Source organism: Amphiprion ocellaris, chromosome 5, assembly GCF_022539595.1.
Source record: "Amphiprion ocellaris isolate individual 3 ecotype Okinawa chromosome 5, ASM2253959v1, whole genome shotgun sequence".
Taxonomy (NCBI): Eukaryota; Metazoa; Chordata; class Actinopteri; family Pomacentridae; genus Amphiprion; species Amphiprion ocellaris.
Window position 1 is genome coordinate 24,468,278 of NC_072770.1, and position 26,448 is coordinate 24,494,725.

General features: G+C 37.7%; 2 protein-coding genes across 2 annotated transcripts; both read right to left on the reverse strand.

Moving 5' to 3' along the window:
* Positions 1 to 740: 740 nt before the first annotated feature.
* On the reverse strand, positions 741 to 9,914 carry suox (sulfite oxidase). The gene is made up of 5 exons (XM_023297690.3): positions 9,758 to 9,914; positions 5,727 to 5,797; positions 5,291 to 5,468; positions 4,301 to 4,570; positions 741 to 3,183 (listed from the first exon to the last, which is right to left on the reverse strand). Exons 2-5 carry the CDS (start codon positions 5,783 to 5,785, stop codon positions 1,960 to 1,962), a joined length of 1,731 nt encoding a protein of 576 aa, XP_023153458.2. The 5' UTR covers positions 5,786 to 5,797; positions 9,758 to 9,914; the 3' UTR covers positions 741 to 1,959.
* Positions 9,915 to 18,750: 8,836 nt separating this feature from the next.
* Positions 18,751 to 25,901, reverse strand: mcrs1 (microspherule protein 1). The gene is made up of 14 exons (XM_023297685.3): positions 25,741 to 25,901; positions 24,143 to 24,300; positions 23,693 to 23,831; positions 23,433 to 23,597; positions 23,156 to 23,265; positions 22,931 to 23,039; positions 22,572 to 22,710; positions 22,090 to 22,165; positions 21,301 to 21,329; positions 20,282 to 20,374; positions 20,090 to 20,172; positions 19,853 to 19,940; positions 19,271 to 19,398; positions 18,751 to 19,160 (listed from the first exon to the last, which is right to left on the reverse strand). Exons 2-14 carry the CDS (start codon positions 24,298 to 24,300, stop codon positions 19,074 to 19,076), a joined length of 1,404 nt encoding a protein of 467 aa, XP_023153453.1. The 5' UTR covers positions 25,741 to 25,901; the 3' UTR covers positions 18,751 to 19,073.
* Positions 25,902 to 26,448: the final 547 nt, after the last annotated feature.

Here is a 26,448-nt window from a genome sequence, read left to right on the forward strand (position 1 = left end):
GTTATATTTAATTTTATTACTTCTATTTTTTCCCCTCCTTGTTCCTCTTTCTATAGTGTCTATATTTTTTTATTATTCTTTTCCATATTCCTAGGGTGACACAAACAGCCGAAACCAAATTCCTAGTACGTTGTGTACGTACTTGGCCATTAAAGCTGATTCTGATTGTGATTCTGAATTTACAGGAACTGGAGGCCTTTTGCCAAGAAAAATGGGCAGCTTTACCATCTGAGAAATTAAAGAGCTTGCATCCACAACTACCACGAAAGACTTCAAGATGTCACTGAGGTTAAAGGGGGAAATACATGGTATTAAGAACTGGGGTTTCATGGTAGGTCATTTGGGTAGTTTCTACTGTCATTATGATTTAAAAAGAGTAAACTGTTGTTTGGCAATAAATGGCCTCACTCAACCACTAACCACGAGTGAAAGAAAAGCTTTTGTGTCACCACTCATATTCTCTGAAACATGGCCAAGAACTCCTAAATTCTGTCAGGGTATGTAAACTTATGAGCACAACTGTATTAAACTTGAGATACTTATTGCACGAGTAATATTTATAATAGTAAAATGTCTTTCCTTCAAATTAATCTAAAGAAAAGCAATCCGATTACATATATGTGCCACTCAGCAGTCTTCACTTATCTGATGACAAACCAGGAGCTAATCTAAGATGTGCTGCATGACACTGACCAGTTGTAGCACTAAGAAGCAACTGAATCAGCGGAAGTAAGTGAGTGTAAAATTAAAGGTCTTTATTCATCATCAGCTCTGACGTACATTTTACAGTACTCAAACATTCAAAATAAGTTGTGTAATCCATGTGCACATCACAGGGCTGGTTGACATGACAGGAACTGCAAATATGACTTGAATGATTTAACGGTGGTCTGACTACATATTTCCTTGACCCTGAAAGCAGACTTCCTTTTGGAAAAGCTGTGCAGTCACGACTGTTCAAACTAATTCCTCAAAAGCTTAATAATTAGGTTAGAACTTGTGCGGCTGTTGTTTTCCTGCCCTCTCACCCTGAAAGGTATCAACCGTTAGCTCCTGCCATTTTCCTCTAAACACATGCTTCTTTCTGGTCTCTCCTTACACTAAATGCCAGAACACAGAGACAAAACAGGTCAAGCAGAGCCCAGACTTCTGCAATGTGCTGTAGTGTTAGAGCATAAACACAGCTGGACTTCAGTTAGATCTTCATTTTGTGGCCTTGTACTTCGTATCACCTCTGAAACAGTGGAAGACAGATCCACTGACAGTTAATGCTGCTAAATTCTCTTTAAATGATCAAAAATTCTTCAATAAAAAGCCATTTAAATAGCATCTCACCTGCAGAGGTAACTGATCAGCAAAGACATAGCAACAGATGAAGAAACACTCCTATGTTTTAAATATTCAAGCTTGATCCTACTTGTCAGTATCCAGCTGTTCGGTGAAGTGAACACTCATTGATTTAAAATAACTTGATGCTAAAGTTGTCACTCTACATTTGTGTGAGGTTGAAAATAATGATATAAAATCAGTTTTATAAATGATGTTCCATGTTAATAATAAAATGAATTAAACTCTTAAAACATACTCATCGTTAGCATCATGAATGCTGATACTGATTACAAAAATAAATGTTTTCCATAAAGACTCAGAATTAACTGAACCGCATTTTCACAACTGAAATGTTTTGGTTTGATGTTTACAGCCTTTTTAGTTTTCTCCTAAGTATAAATTGCACATATTTCATATCTCACAGGCAACATGATTGTATAAATACTTCAAGGCTGTGTCAAAAATACTTCAAAATATAGTGCTGTCTGTCGCTATAAAACTGCTTCATTTCCTGTTTTTTTTTTTTTTTTTTTATGCTGAGTCCAAGAAACACACAAATACAGTCTGCTCTATGATGACTCTGTTAGATGTAAAACCTCTGAATTCTAAAAGTGGATTCAGCCACTGAGTCTACTCCTCATCCTCATCCTCCCTGATCTTCACCTTCACTCGGTGCCAGGCGTTACTCAGAACGCCCCTCAGATTCCAGATAGGAGGAACTGTGTCCGGCTGCATGTTGTAACTGTTGTCAACTGCCTTGCAAACAATCTCCAGCTCTTGAGCGTCGGGAGGAAGAGGAGCCGTTATCTCCCACAGCTTCCAGGCCCAGGCTCGTCCCGGTGGAGGTGAAGGTTCGGGAGCTTGTCCCTTCTCACCGCTCCTCAGCTGGGCCACCTGCCACGTCTTTCCTCCATCCAGAGAGACGTCCACACGCACCACCTCCCTGCCGCCGCCGCTCCACGCGTAGCCCTTGACCGTCAGTGTTTCATCGCTGCGATCAATCGTGGCGCTGTCTGCTGGTGTGGTGATGGCAGACTGGATGGGCAGCTCCTGGATGGCTGGAGCAGATTTGAAGTCCACCGTGTCCCAGTCCGTCCCAGGAGAGAAACCTTTGTAGTCGTTCTGCTGCCAGTGGCTGCTGCTCTCCTCTGCGCTGACTATGATCTTACCCAGCCATTTCACGTTGCGTGCACCCACCGTTCCCGGTACCACCACCCGGACAGGGAAGCCGTGGTCGGGAGGAATGTCCTCGCCGTTCATTTCGTACGCCAGAAGCACATCACCTTCCTCACTGACTGCCTTGTTTAGAGGGACAGAAGCACCGTACGTAGTCCCCGTCACATCTGTATCCAGTCCTTCAAACTGAACATGGCGAGCCCACTGGGCCACATCTGGCTTGTAACCAGCGGCCAGCAGCACATCCCTGAGCCGAGCGCCGCTCCATGTGGCATTACTGATGGCAGCTATGCCCCAGTTCAGTCCTTTCACCAGCTTCACTTTATTCATCTCACTGCGGCGGTTCCCTGCACACTGCAGTGTAGCGGTGATAGTGTGTTTGGGGAATCGCGTCTTCAAGTCTTCTAAAGACAGCGTCAGCACTCCTCCAGGCAGACCCTCCACATGCAGCTGATATGAGGCCGGGTCCACCTGAGGAACTGGCAGGTGGTTTCTTTTGAAGAAGAAAGCAGAGGGCGTGATGTAGCTGTCAGAGAGGATTTCAGGAGGCGGCTCGGCATTGAAGGGCTTCAGGCTGTTGATGCGTAGGACAGGGTGACGCTCGGGGTCAGAGGAGTAGGGGTCAGACGATTTAACAGCCTGCTGCTTCTTCAGGTCTTCTAGATTCAGCTCACCAACCTTTATTAACCACAGACACAAAGATTTTATCACACCACATGGGACTGATATTTGAAAACACTTTTTCTCTCTCACCACTCGAGGGAGTGCCAGTATTCAGCCTACAGCTGCTAGTTTTTCCTTCGTGTACACTATGCAGTAGACCTTTTCATATGTGTCTGCAGTGACCAGGTGCTGGATGGACAGCATGGACGACAAGTTCATTTAAGGATAAACTTAGCTGATTCACATAAATCCCTATTTGTCTAAGGCATACAAACATTATTATATGGATTTGTATGCCTAATAAATACTTAAGGGGGTATTTAAAATATCAACTGCAATACAAGCAAAGTGCCTAAAAGAAACTACTGCTTATTGTCACTTTGGCTTTATTTTTGTAGCTTTGGCCACTGATTTTATCAGCTGTGCTACAGTTTTACTTACATAGACATTTTATGGGCAATAAACAGCAACAGTCAGGTGATGACATAGGCTGTAAAATAACCGACCACTTAGCAAGATTAACTTAGTGTGCAAAATTAAAGCAAGTACAGATGGTCAAAGTTAAACCAGAGACTTTAATCTCTGATGGATTTTTGTAACTGACAGACAGGGAGAATAACTTTACCTTTCACTTAATTTCTCCAAATAACTTTAGGGCTTTTCTACTCTAATATTATTTAAGTTCTTTCCAGTGAGAGCCATAAGGCAGAGCTATGGAGTCTTGCAAAACTAACACTGCACACTGGATATGTTATTGCTAAACTTTTAAAGGAAATCAGTGATGGTTGGCACTTAAAGTCTGTTGCATGGTTGAAATACAAACGTCTACACATGGGCTATACTGTTTTATGTTCACAGGCGGTTCTGCATGAGCCGTGTGTTGGACACTGTTTAATGGAACTTGTTGCACCCACAAGACTATTTACTGAAAACGCATCTTCCTCTGAGTGGCTCCAGTATTAACATTCTACCCCTCATTTACTGTTTGCACTCGTTTCATAGTAAATACTTCAGTTTTCTTACTACATGAACTTAAAGTGCTTGTTCTCACTATAGAATTAGATTTTAAGCCTTTCATTTTTTTTCAGTCCTGTCACTCTCAGTCATCAACTGAAACAAATGGGTGTCCCACCTTGTAATCTGAGAGGATTTCCAGCACATGTTCCTGGTTGTGCACAGCATAAAGCGCCCAAAAGGGTTCAAGGGCACCACCTGCTGCCAACATGATTTTATCTCCACCAGGGTGCATGGCCACAAACTCAGTGATGTCATAGACGCCACCTTTGTACGTGACCCAGATGCCATCTTCCAGTGAGCGGTGCTTTGTAACTTCCTCTTGGCTGAAGACGGGAAGAGATGAACTCTTCTTTAAAGTCTGAACTCCGATGTCTGCGCGCTCAGCCTGCGCAAGATCAGAGGCATTAAAATAGCAACAATATGAAATGCTTCAACAAATAATTACTCAGCAGTGGCTCCACATTGTTTTATTTGAGTAGTTAGGCATTCTCACTGATAAAGCTGCGTAGCACTTGAAATACAACACATTCCCTGACACTTTAGAGCAGAAAATACAAACACTCAGAAACAAATTATCACTGAAGCCAATAGTTGAAGCCTTTCTACCAGCCAACACTAGCAAACCACACAACTGTGAAACAACAGGCCCTAGTCTTCACTGTGCAAACACCATGTTGGCCACCAGATGGTTTTTGTTTGTCAAGAGCCTGTATGTTCCTGCACAGTTGCTCATTCTGTTTTTTTGTTTTTTGAAAAGGCCAATACTTGTCAAGGAACAAAACAAAGCATGGCAGAACAAACAGTAAAAGCTTTTAAAATAAATAAATGATTTGTATTATTCCCTCCACTACTATTGCTACTGCAAAAACTCTTGAAACTGACAGTCTGCAGCCTTGTTTCATTAATTATTCGCATATTTATAGAGAAGTACACTCATGCCTGTAAAAGTTTGTGCTTTGTTGATGTCAACATGTGTGATTTCAAATTTCTTTTGAAGTTGCACAGCAGTTTAAAAAAAAAACAAAAAAACACTGACATAAATTTGCCTTGGCAAAAAGGGAAATTACGGAGTTACAGAGATTTACAGCTCTCATCTGTTCCTAACCTTGTGGTGGTGGTGCAGGCCGTAAGCCAGTACAGCCCCTGTACCAGCCAGCAGTCCTGCCAGACCATGTTTCCAGCTGAGACTGTGGACTCGTTGGTGCGATCTGTGATCCTCACTGCTGCTGCTGCTGCTGCAGAGACGAGCTGCACACGATGCCACAGCAGGTGTCACCTGATGCCTAAGACAAGAAGAAACTAGAAATGTAACTTTTAAACAGTTAAAGCTCATCTCACTGAGTAGTGAGTACAAGTGCATGAGTAGCTGTAAAATTATGGGGTATTCACAGTGTAAAATATGATGTCTGCAAAGGTGAAGCTCAGGCTTCACTGCAATAAACTACCTCATCAAAGGCATGTCAAATAATAATCAAGCACAGCATATTAATTACTCAGAACAATACCCCATGACAAATCACCTTTTTGTTACAGTAACGTACCTTTGAGTGATGAGAGAACCAAACCGAGTTAGGCTGTGGCAGCGTCTGAGAAGCAGCATTGCATTGATGTTCTGGCAAGAAATTAAATTGAAAAAACACATTTAGATTTAAAATATTACACAAATACCATAAAAATATACCCTGCTGAACTCAAAGGGATTTGCAACATTGCCCACAGTGATACAATACAGATCTGTCCTCAAAGATATATATTAGCAGGCTACAGAAGCTAGTAGACTATTCATGCGACTAAAATTAGTCTGCTTGACAAGTGTCAGTTTGTCTAGAGCAGCCAATGCGTTACATAAAGCACTAATAATACTTTTCCGGTACCTTTCCATCTAGGTTAAATCTTACAGCTTTCAGCAGTACTTAAAATGTAAGAAATATGTAAACTTTACAGGTTCAGATGAGCTTGCAAAGACCTGTAACAGCCCTACTAAGTGTTAGTGATGTGAAACATGTGATGACCGGTTAAAACAGATTTAACATGTTTCAAAGTTTACATGATATGTCGTTGTTGCACTGCTCACCAAACTTTGTCGACCTTTACAGAAAATTAGTGCTTGTTTATTGACTGACTGAACCTTTAAACTCTTCAACTCCACCTCAACTGGCCAACCAGCTGTGACTTCACACTTTAAAAGGAGCCAACCAGCAGAGGGGGAGTGAACAGGAAAGAGGAGGAAGCTCCACTTTGAGCCGACTCTTGTGAGTGATGTGTAAGTCCATTTCAGTAAACAGAGATAAGTTGTCCAGCGTTCAGTATGGAGACAAAATGAAATATATTACCACTCAACAGAAAAAGAAAAGAACAGGACTTTATCTTCAATGCTTTGACATTTAAACAGTAAAAACACAAGTTATGACTCAGTAATGAGCAACTCCTTATATAACTCCTCCAGTAATGACTCCAGCCTGTTGGCGTAGCGCTGCTTCACGACAAAACATCAGTGACTGACTGACTGGATGCATAAAACAATCATAGATCTTGTCTGCTGATTTGCAGCATCATACCAAAACTAGAAGCACAATCAAACAAAAAAAGGCATTTCCTAACAGGCCAGCTATAAAACGACAAGTAGCTCTGCTTTATCAGTTGATTATGTGTCTTATCACTGTCTGCAGGGACCATTAAGATTACTCTGCACTATCTTTCACTGCTAGCAGCTAAAAGAACATTACCCAAACTCAAATACTTAGAGGAATGACAACAATAATCTCTCACCATTTCTGCTACTGAATCTGACCACAATGAGGAACAACTTTCCTTTTTAGAGCAAGCATGATAATGTGCAGCAATTGAGTCATATGTTACTGCAGCTGAATTCAAAACAAAGCAACGACCTCAGTCTGCTTCAGTAAAATTTATGCTGGAAAAATTTTAAAAAGTCTCACTTGTAATGAATTGTGTTCAACTTTATCATTTTAAACCCAGTTAACACCAGATATTACAACTGATCATAGAACCATAATATAACTGGACAGCAATCAAAGGAGTGGGCAAAGTGGATTTTTGATTTAACTGGATAATATCGGATTTACAGAATACTTTGACATTATCTGGCAATGACTTTTCAAATGTTTGCATTCCCTCTGATCTACAGCGACAGGCTGTGTGATCATATTTGGATTGGAAACAGTTTGCTGGGTGGATGCCCTTTCAGTTCTAGCTGATCTGGCATGTCTGCAGCATTACAATAGCTAGAAAACTAGAGGAGCTAGTTCACCGGGATCTCTCACTGCTGACTCTGTTTGTGGCGGTAGCTGTGGCTGTTATGATTCATGTTAAATCAATTCAAGTTAACTTTATCTATAGCACATTTAAAAACAACCAAGGTTGACCAAAGTGCTCTACCAGCTCACAATAATAACAAAACATAATATGTGAAGAAAGTACACAAAGCAAGACAAACAATGGCATATGTCAAGGTGTCCAAGCTCGGCACATTATTTTAAAAATGTGTGTAACACTACTAGCCAAATTCAGTAGAGGTGAACTGATTATCAGAGCTGATATTCAGCATTGTTTTATCTGTAATTTTATAAAAAGTGCTCCTTTGGCTCTATTGCAGCGCCTCTTTCTATCTGCAGTCCTCCTGTGGTTTCGAGCAATTTCTTGCCAACAGCACTTTCTGACGACTTATCATCACTGAAGGGTAAATGTTGAGAAGTCGTCTTTTTAGTAAACGTGTAAAGCATACACAAACAAGGACATTTCAACAAAGTTTGTGTTATTCTAAATCTTGACTCTGAGGTTTTTATTTTAACTGCAAAATATTGGTTATCAGCCTCCTTGTTGCTAATAATCAGCATCTGTGTCGACCCAAACAAAAACATATCAGCCGACCACGAACATGCAGCTCCTGCGGTGTGATGGAAACACATCTGTGGTGTCTGATAAAAGCACAGTGGGTTTAAATAGTTCGGTTAGATGTATTTATAGCGCCACAGATTCAGCACAGTAGATTGACAGACTGTATAACTGTGGCAGGTCTGCTTTGTGAAAGAAGCAATGAACAAATAAACGCTTCCTATAAAGGGTCACATCATCGTTTTTATCTGCAGAACATTTCTTTAAACTGTCAGCGTATGATAACATGAGAGACACACTAACTGCTCATACTGATAATGGGGAAGACTAAAGACCCCCACCGTGAACCTCCAGTAGGTCTGTAGAACCCATAATATGACTCTGTCACATTTGCCTCACCTTTGTTCATTTCAATCATGAATTTTACAAACTATGAGATGCACAACCTGCTGTTTGTGGTAAAGCCCACTTCAAGTTACCAAAAATATGAAAGCAGCATGCGATATTTTAGTAACTTCTATCTATTTTTTTTTAAATTGCCCCCTGGAAACAAATAAAGTTTTCTGAATCTGAATCCATTCCTTTCAAAATAGTGAATTAAGTATGTGTTGCTTCAACATACAGCATCTCAACGACAGAATGGATGTAATGAAAAAACAAGTCTGTACTAAACTGGAAATGAGAAAGAGGGGCTACAGATGAGAAATTACAAGTTAGTAATCTGTAAGAGACGTTGAGGTTGTTGCTGTTGCTTGAGGAGTTTTGTCCCAGTGTTCCTGAAGGGCTCGCAGAAGCTGGAGGACATTTTTGGGATCATGGATCATCATTTCTTAGATGAGAAATAACGGAGCTGTGGGCACTTAAGTACATGACTACAGCTGCGACATGCCAGCATCCAGCATGTCAACAACTGTGGCATGGTGTCATTTGAATAAAGCAACATTTTAACGTGTGTTTTTACAGTCACTGGTCAGTGTGCTTTCAAGTCACACCTGTACAAGGTGATGGATTAATTTGGTCCAGAATTTATGACCATCGAAATGGACAGCTCAAAAATGTTGGTGCACAGCTGGATAAATTTAATAGAAGATAGATTTTTTTTTACGGTTTGGGAAAAAGGAATAGAGAATCATTTGCATGCTGTGTTTACATTTCTGCTCAGTGTATATGAAATGTTTTTGTACACTAAAATATTCAAAGGCTATTGAAAAATCTCGTTTAACTACCTGTCATTGGGTGTATTTCTGAAAAGCTAAGCTGAAGAACTGTGTGAACATAGTGTCTCTAAAAACACAGTTAATAGGCTCTTTTAGTTCGCAATGTTCCCTCTGTGTTTTATCGTTGCGGGATCTGTAAACATTAGCTAAACCTCAGACACCACCTGACAGCAGCCGAGAAAAAAAAATCACTCCTACAAATTCCTGTCATTCACACATACTGAACATAAACTAAAATCGCAGCTAACTGATTCAACATCACTATAAACACATTTAACACCGACAACCTGTTATATATTTTTACACAAACGTTTGGCTAACGTTTAAAGAACATATGTAAGCTAGCAGTATCATTAATTTAGCCTAAATTGGCTAACTTGGCTAACATTCAAGTTAGCAGACGTGTCGCTCCGATTCCGCCGGCTTTCATTTATATACACAAACAGGGTGGAAAAATGGCATTTTCGTTGCCTTTTCTTCATTAAAATCACAGTACTCACTTCTGGTGTGTCAGTCTCCTACTTGATGTTCTTCAAGATGCACCGATCAAACAAACAGTGAAGTCGCTCAGCTCTGAACGCAGCAAAAACACCGAGCGGGCTGCGTTCAAGAACAACACGCTGCTTATCTCGGTCTATAGAGGCATGTGGCACCTACAGACTGTGTATAGGGCAGGCAGGAGAACCGCCCAAATCCAGCATGAAAATAAGTGTCTGAGTGTACTGTGCGTCAGTGTTCCCTTAGAAATGAATCATTGTTGGGAGGAACACTGCTGGCAAATCTAGCTAACAAATAAATCACCTTTACTGGCCACCTCTGTGTACACAAACAAGAACATTTTCTGAAGAGAAACACTTTAAAAGAAAGGAAATAAGTGTTTAACTCCATGTACTTCAACAGATATTTATAAAAGGCCTGTTTAGCATCTACTAGAGGTGATCGTGTACCTCAGTTCAGAAAGCCAGCTTTTGGTCAGTCCACTTTCTCAGTTAAAGCAGTAAAAAAAAAAGTGGAATTGCTTCCCCACAAACATTTGAGATTCAGAAATCTTTGAAATGTTTATTTATTGATGTATTTATTGTTTTTACTGATTTTATTTATTATCTCACACTGATGGACTTTTTAAGTTTTGTGTTGTTTTATGAAATGTATTTATTGCAGACCAGGGACAACCAATGTAAATTAGCTGCTAGCTAACCTTAGTGTCATTACCTTTAATTGTGAATTGTACCTGTAAAAATAAACGAAATAAACAAAATATCTAAAGTTATACTGAACCAAAAGTTTGGTGCAAATTGTGAAGATTCTGATGATGCAGGAAAAAAATATATAGTTTCTAAAAATTAATATTTTCTACCATTTATATACATGAGGTAATTGGTTGAGTGCAATGGAGCAATGCTGCTGGAATAAAAAATATTATTGTGTGCAATATATGGTATATACAGTGATTCAGGATACAGGATTTGAAGCTGCAGTGGTTATTCAGTGTTTTCACACCTACCTTGTTTTATTCTATTAAGGTGCCCTTTTTTAAGGATTTGAACTTAATGCCTTTACTGTTGTTAATAAATGGTTGACTAAAACTTTATAAATCACTTATAAGCCCCCAATTGCAAATTATAGATTTCCAGGTTGCAAAAATGCCCTTTAAATAATTTTCCATCAACTTTCAATTAGGAAAATGATTGCAATGTATTCTGAATAAAATCCATATTAACAAATTATCCCTTAGTCATTGGTGTATTATTGACATTTTTAAGCTGCATTTTACTTGATACAAATAATAAACACAACACACTGACTTCACAAGCTCTTTGTCTTCCAGTAATCAATCTTTACAAACAGACAGCTAAATTACAGGTTAAACACCGAGTGGTATGCAGGGTTTGAACAAAATAATGAAAATGGCAGCAGCTGAGGGAATTTTATATCGTTTATCCTCTAAAAGAAGCAGAAGCATATCATCGACATCTGGGCCACAGGCACAGCCAACCAGCACCACAGCGGACCAATGGTGAAACTTGTTTGAGGGCCACATACACGCTCTTTGAATTGGATTATCTTCCAGTAACTACTTATTTTCTTGCAGGATGTTTTTGCAGAATCCTTTCTCTACAGCTCTTGATCCCATATGGATGCATTTTAACAAGGGAGCCAGCCAAGTAGTTCTGAGAGACCAGAAAATGTTTGCACTGATTTTGTAGCAATTTGATGATTTCATATAATTTACAGATAGATAGATAGATAGATAGATAGATAGATAGATAGATAGATAGATAGATAGATAGATAGATAGATAGATAGATAGATAGATAGATAGATAGATAGATAGATAGATAGATAGATAGATACTCTATTAATCCCGAGGGAAAATCAAGAGGAGTGTCTGGAAACAAATGAGTCATTTCTGAGCAGTTTTTTGGGGTATGGCAGGGTACACTGTCCTGCTGGGGGAAACCTCTGTCATCAGGGAGTGCTGTTGCCATGGACAGTCTGTATCAATGTTTAGGTGGGTGGTACATGTCATAGTAACATCCACATGAATGCCAGGACACAAGGTTTTCCTGCAGAGCATTGTCTAGGAACAAGAAGATCAATGTTCTCACTTCATCTACCAGTGATTTTATTATTGTATCAGACTGGTGCATATAGTGTATATGTAAGATATAAATACAGTATAATGTAAAAGTAGTATAAAGTTGTATGATTCTAATTCTAAAGCAACAGGTACAACTGCTCTCTAAATCAGTTTCTTCTCTTTCAGTGCAGCATTTCGACTGAAAGTTTGGCAACTCGAAATGAGACACTGTAAGAATATGACATGAGTGTGTGTCTAGGTCGGACCACTGTTGTGTCTGCATGTTTCCCTTGTTTAAACTTCGCCATTGTGGTCGTGCCATGTTTGAGGAATCCAGCCCAAGCAGGACAGAGGACCGAGTTGCTATGGCAACAGCAGATTCACCCGACTGCACCGTCTGTGTTTTGGTGACAGTATTTCAAATGAACTCCCCTGGTGCATTTTTACACAGGCCCTCCATGTGGGAAAAGTATGTTTTTGTACTGGGAGTAGCAAGACATGCAGTCAGTAGAGTTTTCCAAATAACGCACGTCTTTTCTCTGGGTGTTGAGCACTGTTCCCTCTAAGCTGCGCACGTGCGCAATTGCGCACTGCTGACACGTTTAATGTTTAGTTGTTTTTTCAGATGTTTTATCGGCTTGTTTGAGTTTCTTTTTCTTTCCCAATATTTAATGTTTCGATTAAATCTTTAAGGTTTTTCTTTTTAAATGTTTTACCACTTTTTAATGTTTAATTTTCTTTTTAAATGCTTCATTGTATTTTCTGTGTAATTCCTATTTGAAGTTTTATTGTCTTTAAGATATAATTTTCTAATTAAACATTTAATTTTTTAATTAAATGTTTTGTCTTTTTCTCTTTTTTGTGGCCTTTTTCAGCTTTTTATTGGATAGGCGTAGTGAGAGACAGACAGGAGAAGAGTGGAGGGAAGACATGCAGCAAAGGGCCGGGAGCAAGAATCGAACCGAGGACGCTGCGTCAGAGACCAGCACCTGTACATGAATCACCCGCTTAACCCGTTGAGCTATACGGGCACCCATGTTGTGTCTTTTGAAAGGTTTAATGATCCAATTAAATGTTTTGCATTTTTTAAAACGTTTAATGTTCTTCTTGTTGAATTGTATCTTTTAAATGTTTAATTCTGGAAAATATTTTCTCTGTACTTTTGAATATTTGTATCTTAAAAATTTTGTTTAATTTCATAATGACATGTATTGTATCTTGTCGAATTATCTCATTCAATATTTTTGTCTGTTTAATAATAATAACATTAAATTACATTAAATCATATTAAACAGACAAAATATTGAATGAGATAATTCGACAAGATACAATACATGTCATTATGAAATTAAACAAAATTTTTAAGATACAAATATTCAAAAGTACAGAGAAAATATTTTCCAGAATTAAACATTTAAAAGATACAATTCAACAAGAAGAACATTAAACGTTTTAAAAAATGCAAAACATTTAATTGGATCATTAAACCTTTCAAAAGACAAAACATTTAATTAGATTATTCAACCTTTAAAAAGACAAAACATTTAATTAGATTATTAAACCTTTAAAAAGTCAAAACATTTAATTAAAAAATTAAATGTTTAATTAGAAAATTACATCTTAAAGACAATAAAACTTCAAATAGGAATTAAACAGAAAATACAATGAAGCATTTAAAAAGAAAACTAAACATTAAAAGGTGGTATATATATATATATAATTTAATTGTATTTAATGTTTAACTCTATTAAACAGACAAAATATTGAATGAGATAACAAGATACAATATATGTCATTATGAAATTGAACAAAATTTTTAAAATACAAATATTCAAAATTACAGATAAAATATTTTCCATAATTAAACATTTAAAAAATACAATTAAACAAGAAGAATATTGAACATTTTAAAAAACGCAAAACATTTAATTAGATTATTAAACCTTTACAAAGACAAAACATTTAATTAAAAAATTAAATGTTTAATTAGAAAATTACATCTTAAGTTTCTTAAATCTTTTTAATAATAAAACTTTTTAAAAGTTCTATTGTATAAATTTTTTTTCTCTGATTTAATTGCTTTTTGTTATGTAGTTTATTTCTTTAATCGTCTTTTTCTGTCAAGATTTTAACCCCAACCTTAAAAATGAAATAAACCCTTAAATCACAATGAAAATACTTTTGTTGTCACAATCATGAGTTAGTCAATTATTCAGTTTATCAATTCAACTTTATTTGTTTAGCACCTTTTACACAGATGACAAAACTAAACAAGCAATGAGAAAAAACTATGATTGAAACTCAAAAACACATTCAAAAAAAAAAAAAAAAAACAACATTTAATGTAATAAAATATGTTGTGTCCAGGGGATGGAGGGAGTTTATTGAAGTCTTCTTGGGCTCACATGGTAAATCATTTAAAATACAAACTTGATATTCAGTCTAAGGAAACTGCAGAGCGACAGAAGAACCAACAATATCTCCTGTTTTCTCCTTTAATGAGTCGACTCTTCTTGTGCTTTCAGACCAAAGAACTACAGACTCTTCACAACCTTCTCAAACTCTTGGTACAGGACCTCACCACACGGGTCAAGGAGGTTTCTGTCTCATTTCTACTCTGAAGCTCACCTTCTCCTGCTCAAACTGCTGACAAATGTTTCTGCTGCTCTAAAGTCTGGTCTCCAGAACTTCCTAAAAACTCTCAAAGTCTCTTCTGCTGCAGATTGCTTTGTAGAACTGTTGCAGAAAACCTCACTAAACCACATGGAGGGGCCTCAAGATAGTCGTCCAAATGAAACCGTACAAAAACCAAACTAGCACAACCCAAACGCTAAAGTCTCCTGCAGCCTACCAGAGAACCTCTGAGAACAGAGAATCAGGACAGGAACTCTTACCTTCTGGACAACCAACATTGGTTCTCAAACAAGAATACAGAATGTGTCTGATCAAAAACCTCTGAAGACTCACTACAGCCAAGATAAAGACACAACTCAGCTGCAGCAAACCCACTAATCACTGCACACATTAGCACCATGTGCTAACTGTGGGTAAAGAACCACATTTACCAAACAACTATCCAGTACAAAGCCCTAAAACACACCAAGAAACACATTAAAGACGATTTTACTGCTGGAAGCTGCAAGCCAACGCCTAAAGAACAAACTGAAGCAATGGAGCTTAACCCGGTTCTGTGGTGAAGAGAAGCAGAGGAAATGTTTGTCTGCAGCTAAATAAAGCAGGAAGACACTGAGCTGCTCAGGTGTTCCTGATAACACCAAGCTGCTCAGGTGTTCCTGATAACACCAAGCAGCCACCTGGACAGCCAATAGGAACACAGCTTACTGGGAGTCCAGAGGGCTGGGTTAGTGAAGGAAATTTAGTTTAAAGTTGAAGCAGAAAGTTAACAAAGAAAGTTGAAAACCACCTTCTGATACCTGAAATCTCTGAGTTTTCACACAAAGAACACCTGAACATGTCAAACTGGTTCCATAGTAGAACCATCATTGTAAAAACATCATAGTATGGTGTGTTGCTCAAAAAACATTAGGACCCGGCTGTCAGGGGACAAACATGTAAGAAACATGAGAACAGAGAGAACCCAACCAGTAGGTCAGTTTATCATCCCCCAGTCATCTCCTGAAGTCCATATGGTGAGAGACATCAGTATCTGGTTGTTCATTTACCAGAGGATGCTTATAATCATGCTGATGTGGTCTGTACTCTACAGTATTTTAGTGACTCAATAAATGCCTAAGTTGTTTTTTTTAAAATGCTTTTTAGTTTTTAATAAACATTTAACAGCCTATATGTAATCAATAAATGGCCTTTGCCTATCTTAAGAAAAATTCACTCAGAACTCTGATATGTTAACAGTACTAAATAAATCAATAAATACATGCATACACACAAAAATAAGTTAATACATTAACTGTGTTAAGATAAGATTTAGATTTTAAAAAAAGTTTATGTTTTTGCAGAATACAGTGTTGCTCACTAGTTGGTCATTACATTTTGTTAGTTTGATTTCACTGTTTAAAATGATGCCACCTCTTTTCAGACAGAACCTGTGATAATAAAACAATACAAAATTTTTAGTTCCGTGTTAATAAAGCACTTAAAGCTTTAAGTATGGCTAAATGCTTTTTTCAAAATTAAATATATCACTCCTTAGGTGGTAGTGGCCCCAAGTTCAGTAAAGTTGGAAAGATATTCACAGATTCGGACTTCCAGCATCAATAACTCATTAGATATAGGTTGTCAAAACATAAACGGTGCCTCTTTCCCATTGTTGCAAGGCAGACAATGTGCTACAAGCCCAGTTTTATCAAAAGTAGCTGTCTTTCAAGCTACAGGAATAACATTGGTGTCTATGGAGTGAACAGGGTCCGTCTGCAATTTGCAAAACCGCTGCAACAGTAAAGAGAGACAAATATTCAATAACTTCACTCTTATACATTGTAGCGTCACTAAAATCACTGCAGCCTTCAACTGGCTCCTGTTGACAAAGTGTTTTAACAGAAATGTAAATGCTATAATTTGATTCTTTTAATGAACCATGTAACTTGAATGGATGTGATGCTGGTGTGACCACAGTGCACACGTCTGATGTTGCTCACAGTGGTCCAAGGGACGCTCAGGGGGTTTGTGTGTTTGCTCAGACTCATGAAAAATTACAGGGAACATTGGTGTTGAGGTGTTTTGCCCTCTGACACATTCAGGTTAGTAAACGGCATTTTGTGAATGAACCAGAACATCCTGTTGTTCATTGAAACATATAACAGAGAAAAAAAATCCTTCCAGATAAAGGTCAGATATGTGACGTTTCCTTATATAAGGAGAACCAACAATCAGAACACACTTAGACTTTACACACACCTCAAACTAATATTGGTTTAACAGTAGTGGTGTGTTCAGTGTGTAGTTTGTCCAGTGACTGTGATAGATTAATCTATTGGAGTTGTAAAGATATTTGATACAGAGTTCTGTTTAGTGGAAACATCAATTTAATGCTGTTTTACACTATATGACTAGATACAATAGTCTGTGCATTTTATATAGAATTTGTATGGCTTGTAGCTTTTCATTTTCACTGCAAAGTGAGAGAGAGAGGTTTGTTTTATGCATTGTGTAATGCTTTTACATCTATATAGACATTTTTGTCACTTCTGTGCACAGTAAAACCTGGACTATCTACCCTGTTGTCTATTAGTGTCTGGCTCTCTAGCACTACCTACTGGCACCATACCTATAGGGCCCCATTATTCAAACTGAGAATTAAAATGAGGACAGTTTGGTGTAAGTCTGTATTTTCTGGTTCTTTGGAGTTTGTTTAAAACGAATGTGGACCAAATCAGAGCAACATTCCTGACCCAAACCTGTGCAGGCTTATTGACAGTCTGTTGGATCGTGTTTTTATACTCATCCTATAGATATCCACCGAGAGAAATCCAGCAGTCATGTACCAAGCTTTACTGACTGTGCAATTGCAGTCACTCGTGATGTTTAAAAAGTGTGGAAACAGTGTGGAGCTCATTGAATGACAAATGACACCAGTAACAATGCAGGAAAAACAAACCTCAGACTTGCTGTCTATGGATTTATTATTGCTCCTGTTCAAACTGCAATCATTGGCTCATTTCCTCTGTTACGCAAGATAACGTCGTCCAGGACTGATAAATCAATCACCAGATTGATTTCAAAGAACCACATTAACTGTGCCAGAATAATCAGACTTATTGTAGCCTGATAACAGCATGTTAACCTGAATTAGTTGCACCACTTTGAATAACAGGGCCCAGAGTTCAGGACTGCAGAGGTTCAACTCATTTAACAACTGAACAGTTCATTTCAATGAACTGCAACAGCAGGTTGTTCTTGCCTGATTTTAAGAGGAGGCCTATAGGTTGAAATGTGAGGTACAAGAACAAAAGATATAGAATAAGTAAATATGTTCTGCACCATGATTTCTTCATCCTTAGCTTGTCAAGAGATGTGTCTGTTAAGTGTGAATTTAGACTTCTCTGGTTTAATACAAGTTTTCTAAATATTCTAGAGGTGAAAAGAGTATTTATTAGGTTTGACGACAGTTCAATGTGCTGAAACTAATTTCCTACAAGATTCAAACTTAATGCACTCAGTTTCATTTTTGTCTTTACCCGAGCCTGTTCATATAAAAAAGGAGTAAATCCAAGACTTAACTGTTTTTGTTTGGGTTTTTTTGGTGTGGGTGGTAGCACTCTCTGCTGCTTTGTGGTAAAAAATAAAATTGATTGTAGAATATCCATGCACCTTAGGTAGTTTGATGTTTTCCTACTACCTGTCAAGTCACTTTAAATCACTCAAATTCACTTTAATCACCATGCCTTGAAATGTGTAAATATTGTATAATGAATTTTAATTACATTTAGTATTCTATAGATTTTAAAATTAGGAGTGTTTTTTTATTATAGCATTGTACAGCAAGATTTTTAGAGTATATACTAACTTTAATGTTAATGTTACTAATCTGCCTGCCCTGCCTTTTTTGTTATTCATGTTGTATGTAAGCTGCTGAACACTTGAATTTCCTTCGGGATTAATAAAGTATCTATCGATTTATCCATCTATCTAAAATCATCTTTTGCAGTTCAGACTACAGGTCAACTTTACTTTTGTCTTAGTTCTAAACAATTAAGTCATAACATAACAACTCTTAAACCAAACATATACTAACAAGTCAAATGATGCCTAAAGTCCTTTTTTGAAATCTCCACAAGTGTTGATTATTCAGTGTATGCACCTATTTTTGTTAACTTCTTGTATCCAACTAGACAAATTACTAAATTCATTTTGAAAACAGAATGTGCTATTCTTCACATTATTTTTTCCCCCAGTAGATCAGACCTCAAGTGAACTGAACAGAGCATTAGGACATTGTGTATACAAGTTTAATATTGTGAAAAAAGCTTTGCTACAGAATTTAAATACAGTGTTCTGAAAAACTGGAAAAAACAAGGCTCTACAATGAGAGTGTGTATTATAACATGAAATATCCACACACTGAGTAAAACATGTTACTATTCTGCTCCAGGAATCAGCTGTAGTCTGTTTAAACTTCACAATTTAAGTTAATGGGTAACAACACCGTTGTCAGTCCAGTTCTCGGTAGCACTGCTGTGCCTCACCAGAGCGTTTGTATCCACTGTTCTACGCAGACTGCCTGCTACAGACCGGTTCTCCTGCTGGATGGCCGACATTCACTGCTGTGTCATCTTGGCTGCTTCAGCTTTTATTAGTGAGATGAGTTCCAGGTTAATTAGAAACACAAAGCGAAGACCTGCAATCTGAAGAGACAGATACAAGCTTTGAGGGAAAATTCTCACTCAGCATCACTGATATATGTCACAGTTGTTTAATTTAAGTCGTATACAACTTGGTAAACATGCATACACACCTCCACCACAGAGTTGTTGTTTAATTTCCATTTATTTCCCGACAAGACCGGTCTGCCATCTATGTAGATGGGCCTTCTGCCCTCGTTGGCGATGAAGAAATCACCATTATTTTTCAATTTAATAATTCCTGTCAACACAAACAGTAAAGGTCATGTAAATCAAAATGACTGACTGATTATTAGTAGGTTATTTGTTCCAGCAACATCACAGGGATGCACACTAAGATTCAACCTGACAATATGAGCCATGAAAGAAAGAAATGAATGGTTACACTCTTTATACAAGCCTGGATAACTCAAATCTCACATATATCTCTTTGTATATTGATGAAATGCTCATGAGGTGACTGACAGTACTGTGAGCAAACACTTTAAAAAATATAAAAGACATTGCTATCTTTTTATCTGAATTTAACGTATACCTATAAAACACATTTAAATATATACGTGCAATATGTTCAAATGCTGCAAAAACACAACTGTGGAAATGTTTCACTGGTTTCTGTTCTGCTGTTTACATTCTCTCAGCAACAGCTAATCATTTAAGAACATTGTTTTGAGAGAATATATGAGTTCAGCCACCTTGTTTTCTTGATATTTTCCAGGCAGGTCCCTCTAGTGAAAGATCTACATCTATCTGTTTGTCCTTGGTTGCTCGTCCCAACGTAATCTGTGTGAACATGAATGAAAAGACGATCAGCATCAAACATCTTCACAGATAAGAAATTCAGTTCACTGCTTCCATTGAGAAGCTTTTCTTTTTTTTTGATACCTCAACGTTGCTGCTCTGTAATCTCCATTTTCTCAAAAGCTGCTTACCTCCCGTGATCTCATGAGGTAGCGCACCATTCTCCCTCGTAGCGCTGCCAGCGTCTGGTTGTCGAAGTCAGGCATGCTCATCCCTGGTGGAGCACAAACACATGAACACAAATGAGCTTTACAAATCAAAAATCCTCAAAACAAATATAGATATAACAGCTGCTTGTCCTTGACCCGTAGAAGTTTACATACCTGTGATACTGTCCACAAGAACCTGCCATCGAGGCAACTCCTGCTCCAACTGTCTGATCTCCCTTTTCTGGTGACGATCAGAAATCATCAGCTCTGAAAGGGGACAAGAATGTAAACCGAGGGTTTATTTCAGGAAGTACATTAGTGATGAACACTCAGAGGTGAGGGGAAGCTCACTCTAATTATTAGACAGTCTCCATGCTAACTGACTGTGAACCTAACTTGACTGTTGGCAGATTTTGCAGCGTTTCTCCCCTAATGCTAAGCCTGAAGGAAAAAAATCTAATATGCAGTTTCCTTTCAGGTGACAACAAAGAGAATATCAAAGCGCAATAATATCTGATTCAAAATCCTGCTGGGATAATAGTTTGTTACTACAGCATATTTTTTAGTAATATTGCCACTTTTATGATCCATCAGTCATCAGTGTAAGAACAAAAATGTTGATCTTTGTCTTCACATTCATCGTCATTCCATTATCTGCATGATTTTATGACACTGCGATTCTGAAGCCATGAAGACAACAGCCAGGTTATCAATTTGTTTCCCTTAACGAAAATGTTTACTGTACATTACTGTAAATAAAAAAGTAGGAATATGCAGGTTTGTGACTTATGAATAATTATTTATCATGTTTTGACTGGTCAAACTGATTGACTATTACTATCTTAGTGCCACTGAGACTGTGTGAATAGGACAGAGTAAGGAATGAAGACTACACAAAAACTATACTAAATGTAATTTAAAACTAACTTTTGAAATGGAGGACACAGGCTGAACTTGTTTTTAAAAGCATACTGTGTTTTAATTTACTAGAGAAGTCCTTAAATGCTGTTGAACAAGATGTTAAGATGTAAATTTACATTCTGATGCTTGAGCTGCAAATCACCAAAATCATTACTACCTGGTCAAACTATGAAGTTAAAATCATCATGAAGCAACTGAACTTAATTCTTCATTCACACATTAATGTAAAATGAATTGCAATAAATGTGTTTCTTCACAATCAGATTTCTCACCATGTTCCAACACCTCATCTCTGCTCTCCCTGTATGAAAAGACACAGTTCACTTGATTAGGGCTTTAAAGTCATGGTCACACAATACTTAGAGGGTGGAAAATAGGGTTATTTACTATACAGTGGTCCCTCGTCTATGGTGGGGGCTACATTCCAAACCCTCCCGTGATAGGTGAAAATCCACGAAGTAGCGACCATACCTATTTTATTATTTAGATATATTTTAAGGCTTTATGAACCCTTTCCACACTCTTATAAACACTTCCTATGCTCCTAAACACTTTCTACACTCTTAAACCTTCTATATTGGTACTCTCCAGTGAATATACTACAACTTAAACGATGAAGATGATGATGAATTAGCTGTGCAGTACTGATGACGATGAGATGAATGTACTGCACAGTGAGAATGGACAAAGCGAGATGCTGAACGCTGCTATACAGGGGAGACAGAGGAGACTGATGATACGGTCGATGAGCCAATCAGCACCCAGCGCTGTAGGCTACGCATTTTATTTCAATCTGCTGCTCTTTTAATAGGTTTTAATTATTATTTTTAATATTTATTATATTTTTTCAGTTTTTTTAGGCTAGAAAATGCTTTTATTGCAAAAATAATTAAAATAATAAATATATGAAAATACTGATATACAGCATAATCCCACGATACTACATACAATATAAAAATCCCCGATACAGTTAGACCGTGAAAAGTGGTGAGGGACCACTGTATACTGAAATGTTATTAGCAGTTAAAACATGAATGTTGCAAAGTAAAAGGCCAGCTTACTTTAACTTTACATCATCAACCATCTGCTCAGCATCAGAGAAGTTGAGGACTTGGTCACCTTTAGGAAGGGGCTGTACTGCAACGCACAATCACAGTCAACAATGTCATTAATTACAACTCATGTTACACTCAACATTTTATATAGATATTCTGCATTTACAACAATAGGCATGTCAAAATGAAAACTATCCATCCATTCTGAGTGCCATGTTAGCTACCCTATTTTCCATTTGAAAGGTCAAAACACTTAATTGTAGACACAAAATAATCATCTTAATAATCATCATCATAACTGATGCATTTAAAGAGCTTTCCTGTAAAAGTTTTTGACAACGTTCCAAATCCTACAACGCAGTGAGGATTTACAAGGATATTTGATGTGCATGTGAGTTGAAGCTGTATTGTTTTTAGGTTGCCATTAAATCAAACTGTGTTAACAAATGACTTTCATTTGGTTTAAATGTGTAGGTAACATAACTCACCACTCTGGTCATCCAGTAAGTAGTACTGTTTTAGCAGCTGCCAGTGGACCAGCAAGCTCTTGGGAGTGCGAGATGGGTGAAAGACACCAGGATGTTTACTCAGAAGCTCCTGGAAAACATCCAGTTTGGGCTGACTAGTCTGTATAGAGGGAATACAATGGTCACGTGTCAATTTTAAAGAAATTCTAAGTGCCATTTTAAACAACACAAATCTTATAAAGACCAATTGCGCAACATCTAGAAAACAAGTCAGTAGTGCTGGGTAAATCCTCTTTCCTCACTTTCTTTATCCACAACGTGTCACTCTGTCAGCATTAAAAAACGACCTTAACTGCTGATATAGTATTAATGTCACTTACTGAGCCAATCTTTGCCAGCAGTGCCTCCTCAGCCTGACTGAAGAGAGCTTTGCTTTGGATTGCTGCTATTGCTTCTGGGTGAAGCTGCCGCATGGCCTGCCACGCCAGCCTGCACAGACAGACAAAAGCAAGAATGCGCTTAAAAGAACATTCAAAAATAGCAGTGTAAACAAAAAGTGAAATATAGAAACACGAAACAGTGCAAAGTTGCTCTGTGTTTCTTACTTTGAGATGACAGGATCGTACAGCAAAGCGTACCACCTCTCTTTAATTTCCCGCAAAGTGAAACGACAGCTGAACTTGACCCCCAGATGAACAGACGTTAGATCAGTGGTCTGGCGACAAACACGGAAAAACAAACACACAAGGTTGATGGTGTGTACTACCCACACTGGAACATCTTACTAAATCATCAACTGAGAGAAGCAGTAAAGAAATCACATTAATCCAGGACAATATTGATGACTGTTTGCCAATGGTCTTCATTTTTTCTACTGCTCACCTGCAACACTGCATTTATTAGCAGCAGGTCATCTGTAGGTTTCCATCGTCCCAAGTCTTTAGTAATATGTAAAGGCTGCTTGCTTTTCTTCACTCTTTTGGTCATAGGTGCAGGATTTATTAACATTGTGAGAGGGGGTGTGAGAGCGGTTCCTGATTTTGTCACCTGTCGCACAAAGGAACAAAAAATATTCATCAAACCTGTGCAAGTTCATCATCTTGGTCAAGAGATCCTCCACGACTTTGTGGGTTTTTTTGTACCTTTTTTTTCTCACTGGATGAAGGTTCACTTCCTGAACAGCGGACAGGTTCTATGACGGGAGGACCTTTCACTCTGCTAGAGGACTTCACAAGACTGCTCTCCACCAGCTCATCGTCAAACTTCTTTCTCTTTATAGACCTAAGAACATGATAGTGTAGAAATGTATAGAAAAAGTAAAAGAAGGAAGCTCTTTCATGATCCCAGCTGTATCAGAAAAGAGGCTGCATTTTATCTGGTTCTTCAGTTATAATGAAGCCTCTCAGGTGAGAAGTGAAACATCAGCAAGAACCTTAAAGTCCAGCTGCCTTTTACTGAACTCCTTGATACAACATCAGGTATTTAAAACAGCATCAAGCAACACAACAGTTGTATTAACTTTTACTTTCAACAAACCACACTATGTTTGTTTACTGCTAGAACAATTCAGTGTACTAGACTATAAATCAAACCTGGATGAACTTCTGCGTTTGGGAACAACACCGCTGCCAAATGCTTGTGTTGCCGTCCTTTTCACATCTTTCACTCCAAGAGACTCCTCATCCTCTGATCGACTCTGAGCCCCAGCTACTCCCATCGCCGCACCGACCACAGGATCACCGGCCTGCATCTGTTCACATCAGGATCAGGAAGCACATTAGGGAATAACTGAAACATTTCTCAGAGTATCAAGACTCAAGAGATGACAAAACTTGACAGCCTTTCTGTGCCTCACAATATGAACCTTAAACTTAGCTTCACAGAGCAGCACTGTTCATCACTGTGTACACTGTGGCTGCATGCAATGTCAATCCAAGAGCAGGTTTATCTTTTTTGAAAGAGCAGGTGGCATCACAGGTTTGTGTAACTATGGGGTGAGCCAGAAGGAAAACACAGTGCCAATATGTATGTATTGTTTTCAATTCAACAGTTCAGCACAATGTAAGTTTATTTGCCTTTGATTTTGTTTAGTTTGACTTCTAAACTTATTTTGGGTAATGTTACATAATTTGAAAAGAAAAAAAACAAAACAAAAAAACATAAGATTCAGAATCTCAACACTATTTATTGTAACATATTTTGAAATTAGCGGAAAATATTAATAAATAATAAATTAATTTAAGTCTCATGATTAGCTTAGCTTCATATGACAAGTAAATATTTAAATAACACTGTGGAAACACTAGTATTATACTTGTATGTTAGCTAAATTAAAAGCTAGGCCTAAATATTTCACTCAATTTCAAATCACAGTTTGAAATGTGCAATACTTAGATGCTGCTCCTGATCCATGAATGAATGACCCACTCATTTCAATGTCAGTTTACAGAAAGGTCCTATTATTTTGTTGTTAGAATTACTTCATTTTTAAAAATCATTGGTAATGTATTTATTCATCTTAACACAACCACAGCTTTTGTGATAACTGGTTTATCTCCTATGCCATTGATAAAGTAAAATAAATAGATGTGTGAGGCATTTTATGTGTTTATGTTCTGAGAGAATACAGAGCAAGGTGTCTCGTGGTAATGATCCATCACGTTTCAAATCCATTACCAGGCGTATATTGAGCTGAAGCTTTAATAAACTGGATCGCAAATCACAATATTTGTCAGCAACATAACTATTTCTTCCAAAATTCGTTCAGACCTATTGAAAACAAAGTTAAAATCAGACAGACGGATTGTGATCCGGATTCAACTGTTATCTACAAGTTTACGTTATAACACTGCATTAAATGCATTTCTCAACAACTATGTTACTGTTTATGAGAGTCAGCAGCCAAATTAGCTTTTCGATACCTTTGTTTACATGTCATGTGAGCCACGGGGCCTGCCCTGCTGCCTTCAAAATGCCGTATTAAGTAATACATATGTAACTGGCGATCAATATCGATAGTTTAAACACTGTTTCACTTCCTTCTGTTTGGCTCAACAGAATGATTTAATCCAAATAACGTTAGTTTATGTTGGCTAGCTGACATTAGCTAAGCTAGCATAGCGCCCTTCTGTTAGCGGCCTTCGGTTGATTAACGAGCTAATACAACCAGCTACTCTGTCTTAAGACTCACCTTTCCTGACTATTTTCCGTCGCTGTGGAATTTAATCCGTTAAACTGAGCCTGTATAGTATGTTTATGTATTTTTATTAATACGCTGTCTCGGCTACATGACTAACTCGAACTACTGTCGTCCGCCTTGTTAGCATTAGCCGCTCAGCTAAACTGTTGTTTTCTTCCTGTATGGTTTCATCAAACAGCGGAGCGGTTCATTACCGCCCCCTGCTGGACTGGAATAACACAGGCCCGCTGTTAACTGAATATAAGTTGAATTTATGGGTTTTTGTTTTTGGTGGTGTTTGTATGTTTTCTTTTTTGTTATTGTTGTAGTTTATTTTTCCAGTGGTAGGCTACTTTATTTTTTTTGACAGTTGTTTTATATAGATGTATTACAAACTGGTGACATTTACACATCCATATAGGTTTACATTATAAATAACATTTATTGACTTACTGTTTATTGGTTTAAAGTTAACTCTCTGTGTCTTTATAATGTGTCTACATCAATAATACTGATACTACTACTACTACTACTACTCCTACTGCTACTATTATTATTATTATTATTATTACTGTTAATACTACTACTAATAATAATAATAATTATTATTATTATTCAAGAGTCCAAGAGACCATTAAAGATAAGCAGCCTTAATATGATAATTTATTGCATTTTTCCCCCTAACAGACTACACCTCATTGATTCTTTTTCCTTTTCCAA

Bases quoted from the DNA above. Each gene is read 5' to 3' on its own strand.
- suox (XM_023297690.3), bottom strand. From the start codon at position 5,785: ATGCTGCTTCTCAGACGCTGCCACAGCCTAACTCGGTTTGGTTCTCTC. The intron at 5,469-5,726 runs GTACGTTACTGT...TTCTTGTCTTAG, and splicing joins GGTTCTCTCATCACTCAAAG to GCATCAGGTGACACCTGCTG. The intron at 4,571-5,290 runs GTTAGGAACAGA...GATCTTGCGCAG, and splicing joins GCCTGCACCACCACCACAAG to GCTGAGCGCGCAGACATCGG.
- mcrs1 (XM_023297685.3), bottom strand. From the start codon at position 24,300: ATGCAGGCCGGTGATCCTGTGGTCGGTGCGGCGATGGGAGTAGCTGGG. The intron at 23,266-23,432 runs GTGAGCAGTAGA...GTTTGTCGCCAG, and splicing joins TAATAAATGCAGTGTTGCAG to ACCACTGATCTAACGTCTGT. The intron at 19,399-19,852 runs GTGGCTGAACTC...TTGTGTTGACAG, and splicing joins GAAAATATCAAGAAAACAAG to GAATTATTAAATTGAAAAAT.